This window comes from Nomascus leucogenys, chromosome 2, assembly GCF_006542625.1.
Source record: "Nomascus leucogenys isolate Asia chromosome 2, Asia_NLE_v1, whole genome shotgun sequence".
Taxonomy (NCBI): Eukaryota; Metazoa; Chordata; class Mammalia; order Primates; family Hylobatidae; genus Nomascus; species Nomascus leucogenys.
Window position 1 is genome coordinate 72,888,733 of NC_044382.1, and position 21,746 is coordinate 72,910,478.

General features: G+C 36.3%; 1 protein-coding gene across 1 annotated transcript in view; it reads left to right on the forward strand.

Annotated features, from left to right (window-relative positions):
* ITFG1 (integrin alpha FG-GAP repeat containing 1) overlaps nucleotides 1–21,746 on the forward strand; it is a 303,068-nt gene that overhangs the window by 8,054 nt on the left and 273,268 nt on the right. Inside the window, exons 4-5 of the mRNA XM_003280410.3 lie at nucleotides 809–866; nucleotides 2,119–2,193. Of these exons, the coding sequence (XP_003280458.2) occupies nucleotides 809–866; nucleotides 2,119–2,193 (133 nt within the window). The remainder of the gene's footprint in view (nucleotides 1–808; nucleotides 867–2,118; nucleotides 2,194–21,746) is intronic.

Sequence of the window (21,746 nt, forward strand, 5' to 3'; positions counted from 1 at the left end):
TCTGATTGGCAAGGCTTAACTTTTATTCAGCATCTCAGATGCAATGATATCTGGAAAATGCTATTTTTGGTTTCTAGTCTCCTCAGCACAGGAAAGCACAAAAAATTTGAAGTATAGTTTGAGAGTCAGTCTACCATACCTAGTCACAAATCATCAAGCCTTATCTGAAAAGCCAATTAGTTATACCTAAATAGGCAACTTTGTTCATGGAACCAAATTTCATTCATGTTTTTTGCACCCTTTGGGAATGTAAACAATAATCTCAATACATTATATTCGTTAAGTCAATAAATATTTACAGAGGGAGTACCATGTACAAAGCTTGTATATAAGCATGTACATTTTAGAGCCAGGAAGTTTTGCATATGTGGCCTTCTTTACACCAAAACCTTGTTAATTGTAAACCTCTCTAGCACTAAATTGTGTAAAGACAAAGACTCAGCTAGCAAATATTTAGATGCATACCTCAAAAGGAAGTTATTGTAATGCTAGTCTTCACTGTACAATGTACTCTCCCAATATTTTGTCTTTGCAAGCTTGATGTTCATTTGAACTAGATTTATAGTATCTCACTAATGATCATACTTGGAAGATAAATCTTGAAAAGAGTAGAAGAATATTTTTTCCTAAGTGTAGATATCAAAAGTAATATAAAATGCCTGCTAATTTATATATATATATACATATATATGTATATATATATACGTATATATGTGTATATATGTATGTATATGTATATATATACGTATATATGTGTATATATATATGTATATATATGTATATATATATACATATCTCTTTTTTGCAGATCCTAACAATATGACCATACTCAATAGGACTTTTCAAGATGAGCCACTAATTATGGAGTAAGTATGTTGCTTCCTTTGAAACGATTTTAAACTTAAACATAAAATAAAATCTTCACATAGGAATTACTTTGCTTAGTAATAAAAACACTAAATTCACTCACAGGCCTGTACTTTTGATTATATTGTATTTATTTGCCATCAGATAGGACAAAGAAAAATGAAATTTATTATTTTGGAAAGAAGAAGAGATTTGTGTTTTTGTTTCAGTAGCTTCAAATGTGTCCATTATGGATCTATGCTGTCATTACTGAAAGAATTAAGATACCTGTTTTTGAGTAAAACTGTTTTATTTGATATGTAGGATACAGTTTCCTCTAGAAATTTAGATTCCTATATTAAGGAGAAATTTTTGTTCTTTTTATAATATAACTCCCGCTTTGTGTTATCATTTATATTCTCACTGTAGACTCCTGTACCAGGATAATTGATTTAAATAATTGATATAAATTTGGATTTGGAAATTTCTGACAGCATATATTGGTAGAGGTCGAGATCATTCCTGGGACTAGAGCAAAGTTTGGCCACATTCTTGTTTCCAGTACTGCCTTTCTTACAGTTATTAAAATCATACCCATACAGCAGTGTGTCAGTGGCCATTAGAAGTCTGAACTGTAAATCCATGGATTAATCTTCTTAATGGTGCCCCGCTAGATTTCTTTCATAGTTGTGTATTTTTTCATTGTTGTTAAAATATTCAATGGCCAGTATGAAGTTTTATACCAACTAGGATTATTTTTCTGGGTTATTTCTCCTAAGCCCATCTAAGTAAACAAGTTGGCTTAGGATTCTGAGGTAAGTTTCTAGGAATTAGTGCCGTATCCTTATCATTCAAGAATAGTCTAGATAATGCAAAGATTACAGACATACCCAAAATCTCACAAAATGAATTTATTTCTTGTTCTTACTATATGTCCAGTGTGGGTCAACAACAGGCTCTGCTCTGTGCTGTTGCTTAGAGTCAGGCCATCAGAGACCCCACTGTCTTTGTAGCTAGTCCATCTGAATCACAATGCCTTCTCATTGCCATGGCAAGCCTGGAGAGGGCTGGAGGGGCTGGTAACAGAAATTATACACTTTGGCCTAAAAGTGACACATGTCACTTGTGCTGACATTTGACTTACTACTTATCACTAGATACTGGCGAGCATTGTAATGTCTACCACACTTCCCAAAAGTTAGTTTCTTTTAAAGCTAAATTAGAAGTAAGAATTTAAAGAAATAGCTGCTTATTGTTTTAATTTTTTTTCAGTTTCAATGGTGATCTAATTCCTGATATTTTTGGTATCACAAATGAATCCAACCAGCCACAGATACTATTAGGAGGGTGAGTAAATATGATTATAACTATGTAATTAATCGTATATATTGCTGCTACTTTAACCATTGGAGAAAAAATAGCTCATTGGAAATCCTTGTTTTTAAAGATTTTTAAATGGGCATTTGGTCAATATATATAAGTTTTCTCAAATAGTTTGGCTTTGGCCTGCACCTGCTTTCCAAGGACCAGCTTACTCCTTTTATCTCTTTGAAAATTAGAGATTGAAACTTTACAGGTCCCCATTTAAATATTGGTTCATTAAATGTTTTTGAAATGGATAGATTTCACATAAATAGGGAGGATACTTGCAGTCTTGAGTGGATCCTCCCTACCTTAGTCATGTTAGCTGCTAGACTTTAATTGATAAGATTTGTTTCTTTCTGTCATTTGTTCAGTGAGCAGTCAATAATGGTCTAGTAATATAAGCACTCCTCTAAGCTCTGGAAACTTGTCAGTGAATACATTATCCTTCACCAGTATGTGTGCTAGGCCTCTCTTACTAAGTATGCAATTCTTAGGGAAAAGTGCCTGGAATCTTGCAATTCCAAGATATCCATTGTAGTTACTCTGGATTTAAATAGAACCGGTCTCATAGCACAAGAATTCATGATAGCAAGATACTTTTCATAAGATACCTTCAACCTGGTTAATTTTTTTCTGTATCTGATAAGGTAAAGTTTAGTTCAAGAGTACAGAACACATTTATTTACTTTTTTGTCTTTCTGAAAATATGAAAGACCACCCTTATCAATCTGTCTTTCCCAGCTACTTGGAACTCTAGTGACTTTTCTCTTTGTGTTTTATAGAAGTAGTTTGTTTTTATGATTCATTTTTGAAATGTGATTTATAGGTATGCAGAGGAGTAAATTATCAAAATTTTTAAGGTATTCTGAAGAGACACTTTAACATTTCCTATTACTTTTCCTGGTCTATAGCCATACCACCCTGAACACGCCCGATCTCTTCTGATCTCGGAAGCTAACCAAGGTCAGACCTGGTTAGTGCGTGGATGGGAGATCCCCTATTACTTTTTCTGTAGGTTTTTAATAAAGAATATGGGCGCTTTGATGCTAGTAATAGTGAACTTTGAAATAATTATTGTGAATCCTGAATGAGAAACCTGTTTTTTCTCCAAACTTTGAAAAATATCTTGAAGAGAGTCTTGCTTTAGAGACAAATTGGAAGGAGATCCTGATTTGCTTTTGTGGCCGTGTCCAAGAGGAATCGAGTGCAGGTGGGGTGCAGGGAAAACACAGTCCACTCCCCACCGCCACTCCACTCCTTCCACAGCAAATGGGGACTGCTCAGAAAACCCTGTCCTTTCTTTTCCTCTCTTCAAAGGCAGACATGTGATTGAGAATGTGATGGTGACTTCTGGCCTGTTTTATTTTGTGGTAACTTCACTTTAGTCAGGGAAATAATTGGAATATCTTTAATCTGATGTAGTTTGACCTTTAGAAATTGAAAGTGAAACAGCTATTGTTGATAATTCACGAAGTATTAATAAAACTTCTATTACCTGTACAGATTTTTTACTTAATCTGCGAGAAAACTATTTAGAATATTATGGAATAGTGCCATAGCTTCTTTATTTGTTCTTAATTCTATATCAGATTTTTTTTCTCTGCTTCATGAACAAGTTCAGATTTTAAAACATTATGCCTGAAGACATGTCCAACTTTATTTTTTATATGTTATATTCTGGTCCAATATACTAGAGTAATAATACTCTGGTATTTTAGGATATCTGTCATTTGAACCTCAGTTACAAATTAAACAATAGTAGCTAACCATATCTAAGTGATAAGTTTGCATCTAAGATTTGTCCTGATGCCAGTTTGAAGATATATAAGCTGACAGAAATTTGCTTTGTTTAGAATGACTGTAGTCTAACAATATCATGGTTCAGACAACAGAAAGCTGAATATGCCCCTGTGGCAGCAAACATTAATATGTTATTAAAATATGAAAAATACGTTTAAGCCATGTCAGTTTAACAGATAAGATACATATATAGGTGCATAAGTGAAAAAGTCATCAGCATTGACATTTTGGGCTATTCACGTGGCCTTGATTGGCAGCCTAATCTTATTTATCAAGAAATCTACCTTTTACAACTTAAATATTATGCTTTATGGATATGTCAAACCCAAGATTATCTTTAATTGAATTTGACCAGCGCTTTGGTTTGGGAAGCATGCAATGATCTTTAAATTGAGTGTGAAATGCTTCTGTAGAATTATAGCAGAAAGCCCTTGCTGTAACCTGGCCTAGTGTGGATATGCAAATCTGAGATAGCACAACCAGTTTGGCTGGACTAAAGGTGCAGATGATCAGTCTAAACAGCAGTGGTGATAAGCAGAAGAATTCCTTATAATTGGTACAGTGGGGTTATCTAACAGGGACAGGAAGGGCACTCACTGCATCTAATGAGGTTCAGGAGATAATTGAAGTGTGTTAAATGGTCAAAGGTGAGACTTCAGTTTGAGCTTCAACTTCACTTATAATGACTTGAAATAATGTAGTAATGTGCCATATTACTTAGAAATAACACCTGGCTATTAAGTGTCACAGCAGCTTCTGCAGTGATGTGATGTTATTGTTAATGAGCATTTTCTATAAGAGGACATTGGAAACTGATGTTGCATACTCATTCAGAATATTTTTAATGTTGAAGTGAAAACACTTGTACCTGTAATTTTAGTCAAAACCAAATATAATGTTGGTCTGTTAAAATTTTCTGACTCACATAATGAGTTCAAATACATTCTGGGTCAGGCCCAAGTTGTATACTTGGAGATATTAATGTAGGTATATGACAGATACATACTTTGCCATACACTGTTTACATCACAAGTGATCGCATGAAAATACTGAATGTAGTATAAGTAGCACTGAAAGCAATCATTTTTAACTGTTGTGTGGGCAGATTTTGCCCCTCCATTATCAAAAAAACTGTATTCTCTATGTAAATATAGTCAGCTACTATCAATCTAGAAGAAATAAATCTCCATTTTTCCATTTAGCCTTTCATATTTTCTCATATTATGACCAATGACTGATTTATTAAATCACCCTTCAGTTTTACTGTTGATTTTGTTTGCTGATACATTACAAAAAATATTATAAATATTTGTTTTAATGAAGTGTGATATCGTATCACTTAAATCTATTGTTTAGTAAGAATATGAAAATTATGATGAGGTTTATAACACAAAATAAAACCAAATAATACTCAAGGCAGCTTTTGACTTTGTAATCGGCGTTAATACCCATAACAAAAAAAGATAACTTTTAGATCATTTATATTTTCTTCAGATTCCCCTGGCAGCACCCTCCCTCTCATCCCATACAACATTCATATTTTTAATACTGTTGTTAAAAGGAATCTATTAAAATCTGAGAGATCAGGTATTTTTTTCTAATCAGTATTTCCATGGAAACATTACATCAGTTTTCTAACTTTTCTCTTTTCCTAAAGGAACTGTGCTATTAGAGATACATTAATTTCTTTTCCCAATGTTTCTCACCCAAACCGTTTTCTTTTCAAAGTTAAACTGCAGAAATAGTGAAAAAGTTTTAGCAGATGACTTATATGGTGTTTATTTCAAGTGGCGTGTTCATTTCTTAAGGGTCTATAATTTTATTTCCTATAGTCCCACCAGATGTGATGGAGGGGTCAATTAAATTAACCTCAGATTTTTGCTTGAACCTGGGAGGCAGAGGTTGCAGTGAGCCAAGATCACACCACTGCACTTCAGCCTGGGCGACAGCAGTGAAACTCTGTCTCAAAAAAAATTAAATAAATAAATAATAAATAAAAATTTAAAAGTTAATTACCTCTGATTTCCTGGTGACTTATACTGCTTTATTTTATGTTCTGATTGGTAGTATTATATTTAAGTGAAATTGTTTCTAAGTAAATGGTTTTAAGATGTGATCAAAATTGACTCACCGTGCTTTTAGTTAAATCTTAATAATTTTTAGATGTATATTTGTAATTCAGAAAGATCATCTTCTTTTCAGAAAAGTATAGTGTTACAGTTTCTGTGCAAAAAAAATTGATAGTAACATTTCATTTTATTGGCATATATTAAAACTTTGTTTCCTTGTTTGGGGAGAAACCATTTTGCTTTATTTCATTACTGTTAATACCTGTGTATGTACTGAAACTAGTATAGGCTAGGGGCAGTGACTCATGCCTGTAATCCCAACACTTTGGGAGTATGAGGCAAGAGGATCACCTGAGCCCAGGAGTTCAAGACCAGCCTGGGCAACACAGGGAGACCCCGTCTCTACATACAAAAAAAAAAGAAAAAATTAGTCGAGCATGATGGTGCACTCCTCTGGTCCCAGCTGCTTGGGAGGCTAAGGTGAGAAGATTGTTGATCCAGGAAGGTCGAGGCTGCAGTGAGCCGTGATTGCACCACTGTACTGTAGCCTGGGCAACAGAGTGAGACCCTATCTCAAAAAAAAAAAAAAAGAGAAAGAAAAAAACTAGTATAGTTAAAAAAGCCATGTATATAGCAGGCTTTGAGTAAGATTAGTATCTATTACCATTTCAATTTAGGGTGAAATGAATCAGAATCATAATTTCTGAAAGTATAGATTAAGTCCTCTTTCATTAGATTCTAGTTGCATTTTTTCAAAGTGTATACACTGTTGAAATGCCTTACAAATACTTGATTTTTATTAGTCTGGAGGCCTAAGCTCTAAGTTCCAGTTCCTGAGTGAGTTTCACAGTAGTCCTGACTGGAGGTGTGCGTCCAGTTCCTGAGTGAGTTTCACAGTAGTCCTGACTGGAGGTGTGCGTTCAACTGTGGGACGCCTGCTTCTTTTCAGACTGCCTGTTCTTCCACTGTATTTGCCTGTCTTAGTAGTCAGTGCTGTCTCTTAGGTGTAGTCTTACTGTTGCACCCCCTAGGAAGGTAGAAACACTGGGACAAAGTATAATAAAAACATGACTGAAAGAAATCTTCATATTTCCTCTTATGTAAGAAATCTTCGTATTTTCTCTTATGTACCTGAAACATTATTGCTGAGAGGTCCTTAAGATTTGTCCAGAACCGCACCTTTGAGTTCTCGTTGAAGCCCAGAGTGAGTGATTCATGAGGAATTTACCGGGGTGACTTTGTTCTCTAGTGATGCTTTTCCCAGTCTTCTCCTGTGTATCTTGCAGAGGAGGCACACCACGGAATTGTACAGCTTATCTGTCCCTTTGGAGGCTCAGAGTTGGATAGGGAAATAAGAGAACAAAGAGATCTCAAACAAGCTTGTTGTTGTTTCATTAAATGTTTATCAAGTAAGTCTGGGGTTGGCACTTAACATCAGTTGCCTCTTTTTTTTTCTTTCTTACAGCTGATAGCTTGTGTGGCTAACAGTGACTGAAGAGTCTACTTCTAAGATTAAGTGACTACCACAGGCTCACAAATATGTAAATAAATGCTAAATCTGGGAATTGAATCTGGATCTTCCAAGTTTTAAAGGCTGTGCTTTTGCCTTCATTCTTGTACCATCATTATTATAGTCACAGGGGGCCTTTGGTGGTGCTCCTTCATATGGCCTCCTCTCTCTCCATGGCTAGCTTGGACTTTATTGTAGCATAATGGCTGCTTTTCAAAAGCATTTCATGAAACGTAGGCAGAAACTGCATGTCTCTTAAGACGCAATCCTGGAAGTTAAACAAGTGTCATTTCTTTTATATTCTCTTGCTCAAAATAGGTCATGGACTAGCTAAGATTAAGTGGAGTTAGTAGATTATAGACTCTACCTCCTGATATAAGTACAGCAAAATTGAATGCAAAAGAGCATGTGAGATGGAAAATAACGTGATCATCTTTGAAAACACAATATGGTAGCCTGTGTTTGTATACTTTATCATAAGTAAAGACTTGCAAAGGAATATGGAAACACAGATCATTTTAAGCATGTCAACTTCTAGAATCTCAGGCTTCATAGGTGTTCTTAGCTAAAATTGATGTGCCTGAGAGCGTGACCTGTTTTCACTATAACTTTCTCCTTCACATGAGAATGCCGTCTTCCTTACATTTCCTAAATCTTACTAATGGTGATTTGCTGGGGTGTGAAACCCATAGATATCAAACGCGGGGGAAATCTTTTTTTTTTTTTTTTTTTTTTTTGAGACGGAGTCACTCTCCCAAAGTGCTGGGATTACAGGCATGAGCCACCGCGCCCGGCCTGGGGAATGTCTTATGATTAACTAAGATATCTAAAACTAATAGAACTTCCAGTTTTTCTTTTTTTTTTTTTTAATGTACATTTCTCTTAACATGAAGCTTGTATACAAAAGCAGACATCATGGTCCACGTTGATGTATTCTGAATTCGGATGCACTGGAGTGGAGTTGTGGTAGCATGACAGTTTTTGTTTTAATGACTTTGCCATTTCATTGCGTGAGTATTGTCAAAAAATCCATTATTGTTGAGAGAGACCCTTGGGAGAGCAAAGAAAAAAGAGCATCCATAACAAAAACCAAATTCCAAAAAGCAGATCTTATAGCTGTTCTTAGCACTGTATCCCAGGACACACCATTAATTGGAAAGAAGGTAACTTTCATGCCAAAGTGATTCTGGAAGGTGACAATGATTGTTGCAGATGTGACTGGAATATTCTCTAGGACCATCAAATTCCTAGATAAAGCTTTTGCATAATTTGTTTTATATTTGGTATCTTTTTCTATAATGTACCATATTTTATAAACCATATCAAGAAAATTCCATTTAAGTCAAGCATCTTATTTTATCTTATGAAATTTTATTTTTACTATTTTCTGTATCCTGTTAATGTAATAATACTATCACCTAATAAATAAATTTACATGTTGGCGTCTGAGCCAAATAATTTTTTACAGTATATACCTTTTTCTTTTAATAAATTCCTAGGAAAAGTTTGTCATGTCTGAGAAAATGAGAAAGACATGGTGTTATTTCTTTTTTTAACACACTAAGTACTCCAAAAGCCAGACCCCAGAGTTGACTATGCACATACATTTACTGAAGAACTATTACATCTTTTATCATATTTCTTGTAACATAAATTATTTTAGCTGCATTGTATTACATTGCTGTAAGTTAATTACTGAGAAATAGCATGTTGCCTTACAATCTTATTTTTATAACCTATTTTATAAAAGTAGATAAATCGATTTTATCTGATTTACATTATTGTAATCTTGACTGCTTTTAACAATGTGTCCTACAATATACATTGAGTCATTTCTCAGCAGTTTTTATAATATTCCTTGAAGCACATATTAGCACATTTATTTGAATTGAAAATAAAAAACAAGGTCACACTCTTTCTGGCACAAAATAACTTTCATTTGGAAACAGCTTTTACAATAAGGACTGCCTTTGCTGATTGGGTTAGATGGCAGATATTTTCTGTAAATTGAATGAAGTAAATCAGCAGTTGTAAATTTTTGTTTTTTCCTTAAATTTTATTTATTTTTTATTATTATTATACTTTAAGTTTTAGGGTACATGTGCACAACGTGCAGGTTTGTTACATATGTATACATGTGCCATGTTGGTGTGCTGTACCCCCTAACTCGTCATTTAGCATTAAGTATATCTCCTAATGCTATACCTCCCCCCTTCCCCAACCCCACAACAGTCCCCGGAGTGTGATGTTCCCCTTCCTGTGTCCATGTCTTCTCTTTGTTCAATTCCCACCTATGAGTGAGAACATGCGGTGTTTAGTTTTTTGTCCTTGCAATAGTTTGCTGAGAATGATGGTTTCCAGCTTCATCTATGTCCCTACAAAGAACAGGAACTCATCCTTTTTTATGGCTGCATAGTATTCCATGGTGTATATGTGCCACATTTTCTTAATCCAGCCTATCATTGTTGGATATTTGGGTTGGTTCCAAGTTTCGCTATTGTGAATAGTGCCACAACAAACATACGTATGCATGTGTCTTTATAGCAGCATGCTTTATAATCCTTTGGGTATATACCCAGTAATGGGATGGCTCGGTCAAATGGTATTTCTAGTTCTAGATCCCCGAGGAATTGCCACACTGACTTCCACAATGGTTGAACTAGTTTACACTCCCACCAACAGTGTAAAAGTGTTCCTATTTCTCCACATCCTCTCCAGCACCTGTTGTTTCCTGACTGTTTAATGATTGCCATACTAACTGGTGTGAGATGGTATCTCATTGTGGTTTTGATTTGCATTTCTCTGATGGCCAGTGATGATGACCATTTTTTCATGTATTTTTTGGCTGCATAAATGTCTTCCTTTGAGAAGTGTCTGTTCATATCCTTTGCCCACTTTTTGATAGGGTTGTTTGTTTTTTTCTTGTAAATTTGTTTGAGTTCATTGTAGATTCTGGATATTAGCCATTTGTCAGATGAGTAGGTTGCAAAAATTTTCTCCCATTCTGTAGGTTGCCTGTTCACTCTGATGGTGGTTTCTTTTGCTGTGCAGAAGCTCTTTAGTTTAATTAGATCCCATTTGTCAATTTTGGCTTTTGTTGCCATTGCTTTTGGTGTTTTAGACATGCAGTCCTTGTCCATGCCTGTGTCCTGAATGGTATTGCCTAGGTTTTCTTCTAGGGTTTTTATGGTTTTAGGTCTAACATGTAAGTCTTTAATCCATCTTCAATTAATTTTTGTATAAGGTGTAAGGAAGGGATCCAGTTTCAGCTTTCTACATATGGCTAGCCAGTTTTCCCAGCACCGTTTATTAAATAGGGAATCCTTTCCCCTTTGCTTGTTTTTGTCAGGTTTGTCAAAGATCAGATAGTTGTACATATGCGGCGTTATTTCTAAGGGCTCTGTTCTGTTCCATTGTTCTATATCTCTGTTTTGGTACCAGTACCATGCTATTTTGGTTACTGTAGCCTTGTAGTGTAGTTTGAAGTTAGGTAGCGTGATGCCTCCAGCTTCGTTCTTTTGGCTTAGGATTGACTGGGCAGTGCGGGCTCTTTTTTGGTTCCATATGAACTTTAAAGTAGTTTTTTCCAATTCTGTGAAGAAAGTCATTGGTAATTTGATGGGGATGGCATTGAATCTATAAATTACCTTGGGCAGTATGGCCATTTTCACGATATTGATTGTTCCTACCCATGAGCATGGAATGTTCTTCCATTTGTTTGTATCCTCTTTTATTTCATTGAGCAGTGGTTTGTAGTTCTCCTTGAAGAGGTCCTTCACATCCCTTGTAAGTTGGATTCCTAGGTATTTTATTCTCTTTGAAGCAATTGTGAATGGGAGTTCACTCATGATTTGGCTTTCTGTTTGTCTGTTATTGGTGTATAAGAATGCTTGTGATTTTTGCACATTGATTTTGTATCCTGAGACTTTGCTGAAGTTACTTATCAGCTTAAGGAGATTTTGGGCTGAGACGATGGGATTTTCTAGATATATAATCATGTCATCTGCAAACAGGGACAATTTGGCTTCCTCTTTTCCTAATTGAATTCCCTTTATTTCCTTCTCCTGCCTAATTGCCTTGGCCAGAACTTCCAACACTATGTTGAATAGGAGTGGTGAGAGAGGGCATCTCTGTCTTGTGCCAGTTTTCAAAGGGAATGCTTCCAGTTTTTGCCCATTCAGTATGATATTGGCTGTGGGCTTGTCATACATAGCTCTTACTATTTTGAGATACGTCCCATCAATACCTAATTTATTGAGAGTTTTCAGCATGAAGGGTTGTTGAATTTTGTCAAAGGCCTTTTCTGCATCTATTGAGATAATCATGTGGTTTTTGTCTTTGGTTCTGTTTATATGCTGGATTACGTTTATTGATTTTCGTATGTTGAACCAGCCTTGCATCCCAGGGATGAAGCCCACTTGATCATAGTGGATAAGCTTTTTCATGTGTTGCTGGATACAGTTTGCCAGTATTTTATTGAAGATTTGTGCGTCAATGTTCGTCAAGGATATTGGTCTAAAATTCTCTTTTTTTGTTGTGTCTCTGCCCGGCTTTGGTATCAGGATGATGCTGGCCTCATAAAATGAGTTAGGGAGGATTCCCTCTTTTTCTATTGATTGGAATAGTTTCAGAAGGAATGGTACCAGCTCCTCCTTGTACCTCTGGTAGAATTCAGCTGTGAATCCACCTGGTCCTGGACTTTTTTTTGTTGGTAAGCTATTAATTATTGCCTCAATTTCAGAGCCTGTTATTGGTCTATTCAGAGATTCAACTTCTTCCTGGTTTAGTCTTGGGAGGGTGTATGTTTCGAGGAATTTATCCATTTCTTCTAGATTTTCTAGTTTATTTGTGTAGAGGTGTTTATAGTATTCTCTGATGGTAGTTTGTATTTCTGTGGGATCGGTGGTGATATCCCCTTTGTCATTTTTTATTGTGTCTATTTGATTCTTCTCCCTTTTCTTCTTTATTAGTCTTGCTAGCAGTCTATCAATTTTGTTGATCTTTTCAAAAAAGCCAGCTCCTGGATTCATTGATTTTTTGAAGGGTTTTTTGTGTCTCTATTTCCTTCAGTTCTGCTCTGATCTTAGTGATTTCTTGCCTTCTGCTAGCTTTTGAATGTGTTTGCTCTTGCTTCTCTAGTTCTTTTAATTGTGATGTTAGGGTGTCAATTTTAGATCTTTCCTGCTTTCTCTTGTGGGCATTTAGTGCTATAAATTTCCCTCTACACACTGCTTTGAATGTGTCCCAGAGATTCTGGTATGTTGTGTCTTTGTTCTCGTTGGTTTCAAAGAACATCTTTATTTCTGCCTTCATTTTGTTATGTACCCAGTAGTCATTCAGGAGCAGGGTGTTCAGTTTCCATGTAGTTGAGCGGTTTTGAGTGAGTTTCTTAATCCTGAGTTCTAGTTTGATTGCACTGTGGTCTGAGAGACAGTTTGTTATGATTTCTGTTCTTTTACATTTGCTGAGGAGTGCTTTACTTCCACATATGTGGTCAATTTTGGAATAGGTGTGGTGTGGTGCTGAAAAGAATGTATATTCTGTTGATTTGGGGTGGAGAGTTCTGTAGATGTCTATTACGTCTGCTTGGTGCAGAGCTGAGTTCAATTCCTGGGTATCCTTGTTAATTTTCTGTCTCATTGATCTGTCTAATGTTGACAGTGAGGTGTTAAAGTCTCCCATTATTATTGTGTGGGAGTCTTAAGTCTCTTTGTAGGTCACTAAGGAGTTGCTTTGTGAATCTGGATGCTCTGTATTGGGTGCATATATATTTAGGATAGTTAGCTCTTCCTGTTGAATTGATCCCTTTACCATTATGTAATGGCCTTCTTTGTCTCTTTTGATCTTTGTTGGTTTAAAGACTGTTTTATCCTAGACTAGGATTGCAACCCCTGCCTTGTTTTGTTTTCCATTTTCTTGGTAGATCTTCCTTCATCCCTTTATTTTGAGCCTATGTGTGTCTCTGCACGTGAGGTGGGTTTCCTGAATACAGCACACTGATGGGTCTTGACTCTTTATCCAATTTGCCAGTCCATGCCTTTTAATTGGCGCATTTAGCCCATTTACATTTAAGGTTAATATTGTTATATGTGAATTTGATCCTGTCATTATGATGTTAGCTGGTTATTTTGCTCATTAGTTGATGCAATTTTTTCCTAGCATTGAGGGTCTTTACAATTTGGCATGTTATGCAGTGGCTGGTACCGGTTGTTTCTTTCCATGTTTAGTGCTTCCTTCAGGAGCTCTTTTAGGGCAGGCCTGGTGGTGACAAAATCTCTCAGCATTTGCTTGTCTGTATAGTATTTTATTTCTCCTTCACTTATGAAGCTTAGTTTGGCTGGATATGAAATTCTGGGTTGAAAATTCTTTTCTTTAAGAATGTTGAATATCGGCCCCCACTCTCTTCTGACTTGTAGAGTTTCTGCCGAGAGATCAGCTGTTAGTCTGATGGGCTTCCCTTTGTGGGTAACCCGACCTTTCTCTCTGGCTGCCCTTAACATTTCTCTTTCATTTCAACTTTGGTGAATCTGACAACTATGTGTCTTGGAGTTGCTCTTCTCGAGGAGTATCTTTGTGGTGTTCTCTGTATTTCCTGAATTTGAATGTTGGCCTGCCTTGCTAGATTGGGGGAGTTCTCCTGGATAATATCCTGCAGAGTGTTTTCCAACTTGGTTCCATTCTCCCTGTCACTTTCAGGTACACCAATTAGATGTAGGTTTGGTCTTTTCACATAGTCCCGTATTTCTTGGAGGCTTTGTTCGTTTCTTTTTATTCTTTTTTCTCTAAACTTCTCTTCACGCTTCATTTCATTCGTTTCATCTTCCATCACTGATACCCTTTCTTCCAGTTGATCGCATCGTTTACTGAAGCTTGTGCATTCATCACGTAGTTCTCATGCCATGGTTTTCAGCTCCATCAGGTCCTTTATGGACTAATCTGCATTGGTTATTCTTGTTATCCATTCGTCTAATTTTTTTTCAAAGTGTTTAACTTCTTTGCCATTGGTTCAATCTTCTTCCATTAGCTTGGAGTAGTTTGATCTTCTGAAGCCTTCCTCTCTCAACTCGTCAAAGTCATTCTCCGTCCAGCTTTGTTCCGTTGCTGGTGAGGAGCTGCGTTCCTTTGGAGAGAAGAGTCACTCTGATTTTTAGAGTTTCCGGTTTTTCTGCTCTGTTTTTTCCCCATCTTTGTGGTTTTATCTACCTTTGGTCTTTGATTATGGTGACGTACAGATGGGTTTTTGGTGTCTTAGTTTTCCTTCTAACAATCAGGACCCTCAGATGCAGGTCTGTTGGAGTTTACTGGAGGTCCACTCCAGACCCTGTTTGCCTGGGTATCAGCAGCGGTGGCTCCAGAACAGCGGATATTGGTGAGCCGCAAATGCTGCTGCCTGATCGTTCCTCTGGAAGTTTTGTCTCAGAGGAGTACCCGGCCGTGTGAGGTGTCAGTCTGCCCCTACTGGGGGGTGCCTCCCAGTTAGGCTACTCGCGAGTCCGGGACCCCCTTGAGGAGGCAGTCTGCCCGTTCTCAGATCTCAAGCTGCGTGCTGGGAAAACCACTACTCTCTTCAAAGCTTTCAGACAGGGACATTTAAGTCTGCAGAGGTTACTACTGCCTTTTGTTTGTCTGTGCCCTGCCCGTAGAGGTGTAGCCTACAGAGGCAGGCAGTCCTCCTTGAGCTGTGGTGGCCTCCACCCAGTTCGAGCTTCCCAGCCACTTTGTTTACGTACTCAAGCCTGAGCAATGGCAGGTGCCCCTCCCCCAGCCTCGCTGCACCCTTACAGTTTGATCTCAGACTGCTGTGCTAGCAGTGAGCGAGACTCCGTGGGCATAGGACCCCCCGAGCCAGGTGCAGGATATAATCTCCTGGTGTGCGGTTTGTTTAGCCCCTTGGAAAAGCGCAGTATTAGGGTGGGAGTGACCCGATTTTCCAGGTGCCGTCTGTCACCCCTTTCTTTGACTAGGAAAGGGAATTCCCTGACCCCTTGCGCTTCCCAGGTGAGGCAATGCCTCACCCTGCTTTGGCTCCCGCACAGTGCGCTGCACCCACTGTCCTGCACCCACTGTCCGGCACTCCCCAGTGAGATCAACCCAGTACCTCAGTTAGAAATGCAGAAATCACCCATCTTCTGCGTCGCTCACGCTGGGAGCTGTAGGCCGGAGCTGTTCCTATTCAGCCATCTTGGCTCCACCCCCAACTCCTTACATTTTATTATGGAACATTTCAAACATATAGAAAGGTAGCTGAATGAGACAGTGAATATGCTTCTAATAGAGTGTACCTGTCACCCAGCTTCAGCAGTTACCAGCTCATACCCAGTTATTTTTTCATCCACAACTTTTCTTCTATTTTCCTTTTTTTACACCTTGGACATTTTGAATCTATAAATATTTCAACATATATCCTTAAGAGGTAAGGCATTTTTTTTCTTTCTTTTTTTTTTTTTTTTTTTTTTTTTTTCAGGAGATGGGGTCTCACTCTGTCACCCAGGCTGGAGTGCAGTGGTATGATCATAGCTCACTGCAGCTTTGAGCTCCTGGCCTCAAGCAATCCTCCTGCCTCAGGAGTAGCCAGGACTATGGATGCATGCCACCATGCCTGACTAATTTTTTAAAATTGTTGTTGGAGATAGGATCTCACTATATTGCTCAGGCTGGTCTTGAACCCCTAAGCTCAAGTAATCCTCCACCTCAGCCTCCTGAGTAGCTGGGATTACAGGTGCCAGCCACTGTGCCCAGCTAAAGATTTGTTTTCAAAAATACATAATCAGAACATGTTCATCACACCTAAGAAACTAAGAATAGTTTCTTGATATTATGTTTCCAGGAATATTTTGATCAAAATATATTAAAGCATACAATAATGTAGAAATATTTTATTAAACCATATATTATTGGCAAAGACACAATAAAAAGATTTCTCAAACCCTTTATTAGCCTACTTTTACTTGATTAAATGAGGTGCCTCTAAATGAAGAGTAATTGGTATAGCTAATGGTTATTTTTTTAATCGTGCTTATAGTTATTTGATAAATGTTTGTAATGCCTTTGGTTTACTTCTCAAAAATTGAGAAGGTAAATGGGTCTAATGAATTGATTATGCATCCTTTTACAACTCAAGGGCTTTCCAGCTGCTTACTTTGAACAGCTTAAAGGAATAAGATCTAATGGATAGAGCACTGAAAGTTATTTTTGTTGATAAGTAACTGTGATTTTTTATATTGGACTACAGAGGGGTTCAAAAAACTGATAATCCTTGCTGTAATAAACCTCCTTCCATTCTAATCTGCCTTTTCATATGAGCAAGATTTCTTAGCATTTACATCTATGAAAATGAAAAGTAAGAATAGACTGTATGCCTGGATACTGTCTCATTCTAGCAAGAACGCATATTATTTTAAGGATAAATAAACTAATGTATTTTAAAGCTTTGTTCATCCCTCTTAAAAATGCATTTCCAATAAAATTTTACCTTTGGCTGAACTATCAAACTAATAATATGTATTTTCATCAATTGTATGCTGATAGTTTAAGTAATTCAACTTTAAAGAGAGTTTTTTTAAACACGGATATCCATGAACAAAACCAATTAAATGCAAACTTTATTTTTTTAACTTTTCTTTTTTTTTAATTTTATTATTACTATACTTTAAGTTTTAGGGTACATGTGCACAATGTGCAGGTTTGTTACATGTGTATACAAACTTTATTTTATATGGTAGTTCATAAATGTATTTTTTGTTTGGAGAATTATCCCAGAACCATCACTAAAAAGACTTAACATATAAAATCATTTTACGTCATGGTAAAGTTTTCTGAGAAAAATGGAATGGAAGTACAAGTTCAAGGATAACAGGGAAAGATGTACAATTTCTGAATATTCAAGAAGACCTTTATGTGTTTTTTTTGTTTTGTTTTGGAATTCTTTTGTGGATGATGGGAGATGGATGACAATTCAATTATATTTATATTCCACTGGATGCATTTTTAAAGTAATCATTTGATTTTAAAATTTTAATAATTATAATAGATTCAAATATTACCTATTTTGCAGCTATTTATGCTGATGAAAACGTTTAGATTGTTTTCTTAGAAATTATTTAATGTGTTAGCTGGTATATAGTTTTTCAAAATTCAGAATTCTTTTGAAGCATATCTGGGCAAAGATGTTTGAAGACCACAGGACTAAAGAACTAGGCAGCCTGGAGAAGTAGATTCTTCTTCATGCCAGAACCATCTCCTAGTAACTGCTTTTACCTGGATATTTTAAATAACGATAATTCAGTATAAGCTGATCATTCAAAAGTGGGTGGATTAGCAGTCATACGAAGAACAGTTACCATAGGCAACCAAAAGCCACAGTTGACATTAATTACATTTAAATTCATCTTTTGACAAATTCATCCTTTGAGATTAAGGGTGATGATGCCCACAAATTAGAAAACTTTGACATAATTTTGTTTCTTGTGCGGGAAAAGCTAGTAATTGGAATTTTCTACAGAGGTCAAGAAATGTCAATGAATACACTCAGCGTGGCTTAGAATGTCTCACTTTTTCCTCTGTTTCCCTTTTTTTGTAATTAGAGCAGTTTTTATTTGTGACCCTAGCCTTCAAATGGAGTTGGGCACATACATGAAAAGATTATACTTTATGTGAATTCACTTGCTTGAAAAATATGGTATCTGCTTTTTATTGCTGAAAAAGTATAATTTGTACAAAGAGCAACTTTTTTTCTTTAGCTTTTAAGTTCACGGATACATGTGCAGGATGTGCATGTTTGTTACACAGGTAAATGTGTACCACGGTGGTTTGCTGCACGGATCATCTCATCACCTAGGTATTAAGCTCGGCATCCCTTACCTATTCTTCCTGATGCTCTCCCTCCAAGCCCCTGCCTCTGAAAGGCCCCAGTTTGTGCTGTTCCCCCCACCCCATGTGTCCATGTGTTCTCATCATTCAGCTCCGACTTACAAGTGAGAACATGCAGTGTTTGGTTTTCTGTTCCTGTGTCAGTTTGCTGAGGATAATGGCTTCCAACTACATTCATGTCCCTGGAAAGGACATGATCTCATTCTTTTTATGGCTGCATCATGTTCCATGGTGTATACATGTACCACATTTTCTTCATCCTGTCTATCATTGACAAGGGTTTAGGTTGATTCCATGTCTTTGCTATCGTGCATAGTGCTGTAAGGAACATATGTGTGCATGGATCTCTAAAATAGAATGATTTATATTCCTTTGTGTTTATACCCAGTAATGGGATTGGTAGATCAAATGGTATTTCTGCCTCTCGGTCTTTGAGGAATCACCACACTGTCTTCTACAATGATTGAACTAGCTTACACTCCCACCAACAGTGTAAAAGTGTTCCTTTTTCTCCACAACCTTGCCAGAATCTGTTGTTTTTGACTTTTTATTAATCACCATTCTGACAGGCGTGAGATGGTATCTCATTGTGGTTTTGATTTGCATTTCTCTAATGATCAGTGATGTTGAGCTTTTTTTTCATGTTTTTTGGCCACAGGAATATCTTCTTTTGAGAAGTATCTGTTCACGTTCTTTGCCCTCTTTTGAATGGGTTTTTTTTTTCTTGTAAATTTGTTTAAGTTCTATAGACTCTGGATATTAGAACTTTGTCAGATGGATAGATTGCAAACATTTTCTCCCATTCTGTAGGCTGTCGGTTCACTCTGATGATAGTTTCTTTTGCTGTGCAGTAACTCTTTCGTTTAATTAGATCCCTTTTGTCAATTTTTACTTTTCTTGTAATGCTGTTGGCATTTTCATCATGAAATATTTGCCTATGCCTGTGTCCTGAGTGGTATTGCCTAGATTTTCTTCTAGGATTTTTATAGTTGTAGGTTTTATATTTTAAGTCTTTAATCTATCTCGAGTTAATTTTTGTATATGGTTTAAGGAAGGGGTCTACTTTCCATTTTCTGAATGTGGCTAGCCAGTTCCAAAGAGCAACTTCAACGGTAGAAGCATTAATGAATATTATTTTCAACTATAAACCTATTAACACTTTAGTTCTTATTGACAACTATATATATATATTCAGTTTTTATTTATTCACTTTAGTTCTTATTGACAACTATATGTGTGTGTGTGTGTATATATATTCAGTTTTTATTCATCTTAAAATGCACCACAAAAAGAAACAACTGTACTTTCATTTTCTGTACACTTTTACTAAACATCAGAACAGTAAATAGACACTGTATAAAATAAACTCTTAAGGATCAGCTGCTGCCTTTTAAGAGGTGTAACTGTAAAATAGCAAAGCATAGGCAATAAGTATAAAACTTAAAATACTGTGAAGAACTTAAATGTTGATTTTAAATGTTCAAAACAGCAAGATTGCAATTAATATATTGTTAGGAGTGGCAAATTCATATTTGTTAGGAGCCAGGAAGGAAACCAGAGTGAGTGAAGCAATTTGGTAAAATTAATACTTGGGTTGTCTTTAGACTCTAGCTCTGTCTGAACAAAGCCAGTTGGTTGCCAGACCTTCTGATATTTCTGATATTTCCATAGAAGCTGGAAATCCAGATTTTATATGAAACCAGATTTTCTTTTTAAGTTATAGCAATGAATTCAAGCTTCTTAAAGGAGTATATGGGCCCAATAAAACACATCTTTATGCTCAATTTGGCTGATGGTCTGTCCCTTTTTGACTTTTGATTTATCACTTTTTTAGAGTCTTCCTTTGAAATAAACATTTGGTTAAATAGCTCCTAGGAAAAAATGTCACAAGGTAGTTGAGTTTTTCCAAAATTCTAGCTGTAATTTATTTCCGAGCAAACCTACTAAAAATTTTATAGGGAATGAGATCAATAACTGCTCAGGTTAGAGACACAGCCACGTGATCAACCTCATTGAGCTTTACTCTGTAAAATCTGTGTTTTTAATCATTCTTGGCCTGTAACATGAATTTGATGGCAACATTAGGAAAGTTTTCTGAAATTACTTTGGGTTAAACTTGTCAGAGAATCTTTAACCCGAGTCTGATTATTTTGTTAGTAATTTAAAATACTTTAATGCTTAGAAATTATTGAACTGATGAATAAATGGTCTATCTTAAAAATAAGTTAGTCATTATTAAATTGGATATAAGTGAAACTATTTTTTTTATTATTATTATTATACCTTAAGTTTTAGGGTACATGTGCACAATGTGCAGGTTTGTTACATATGTATCCATGTGCCATGTTGGTATGCTGCACCCATTAAAGCGAAACTATTTTAAAGATTTCTTACCTTGTATATGGTGAAAGAATAATCAAATCAGTTGCTTGGCATGAATTACCTTACAACATATGCTAAATGCAATTTCTCAATTCATTTTAATATTTTCTTATTACCATGACTTTATATTATAGAGTTCAGGTTAAAATAATGAAATTAGTTTGTATGAATACTGCTTGGTTTTGATTTTACTGCCTTATTTAGGTTAAAGTGTGTTTAGGCCCTGCTTGTGCTAAATATGTGTAGAAGGCTATTGGAAAGAGGTTGCTGTTTGTAGAACACATTTTGTGTAGAGAAAATTTTCTCCTGATGAATGCTTATTCTTTTTCCCAGATTCCACCTGCCAAGAACAAATTAGTCCATTGTGTCTTTCTGATTTCCAAAGACATCAAAACCAAATTCACAATTATAAACCTTGTTTGCTATCCAGTCAGTTGGATACTGCGTTGACAATTAAGTTGGACTTAAATAGCCTTAAATTGCTCTATGGAGATGACATATCTGTGGTTTCATATTGGACTGGAACATATTACTATGAAAACAGTAGTGAATTTTAACTGCAGTAGAGAAGAATAGGAAATGCTCCTTGAGACTGAGGTTCAGTCTAGCCGGCATTTGCTGACATTTCATGGGAGCCAGGTCCTGGTTAGGCATTGTGGATACAGATATTGATGAGTCAAGGTTTCTGGGGGAGCTTTACAGCATTAAAGAGAAAGTTCCTAAAGTAACTTTAATGCAAACCAAAATGCTATTAGGAAGGAAAAGTGTGGCAGGAAAACAGTAAGAGAAGAGAGAAGATCTTTTGGAGAAAGCTGATTTGACTAAAGCCTTGGTAAATGGGGATATTCTCACCTAGTGAGAAATTATAGGGGAATGATTTTATTTAAACTTGCTCTTTCTTCTAT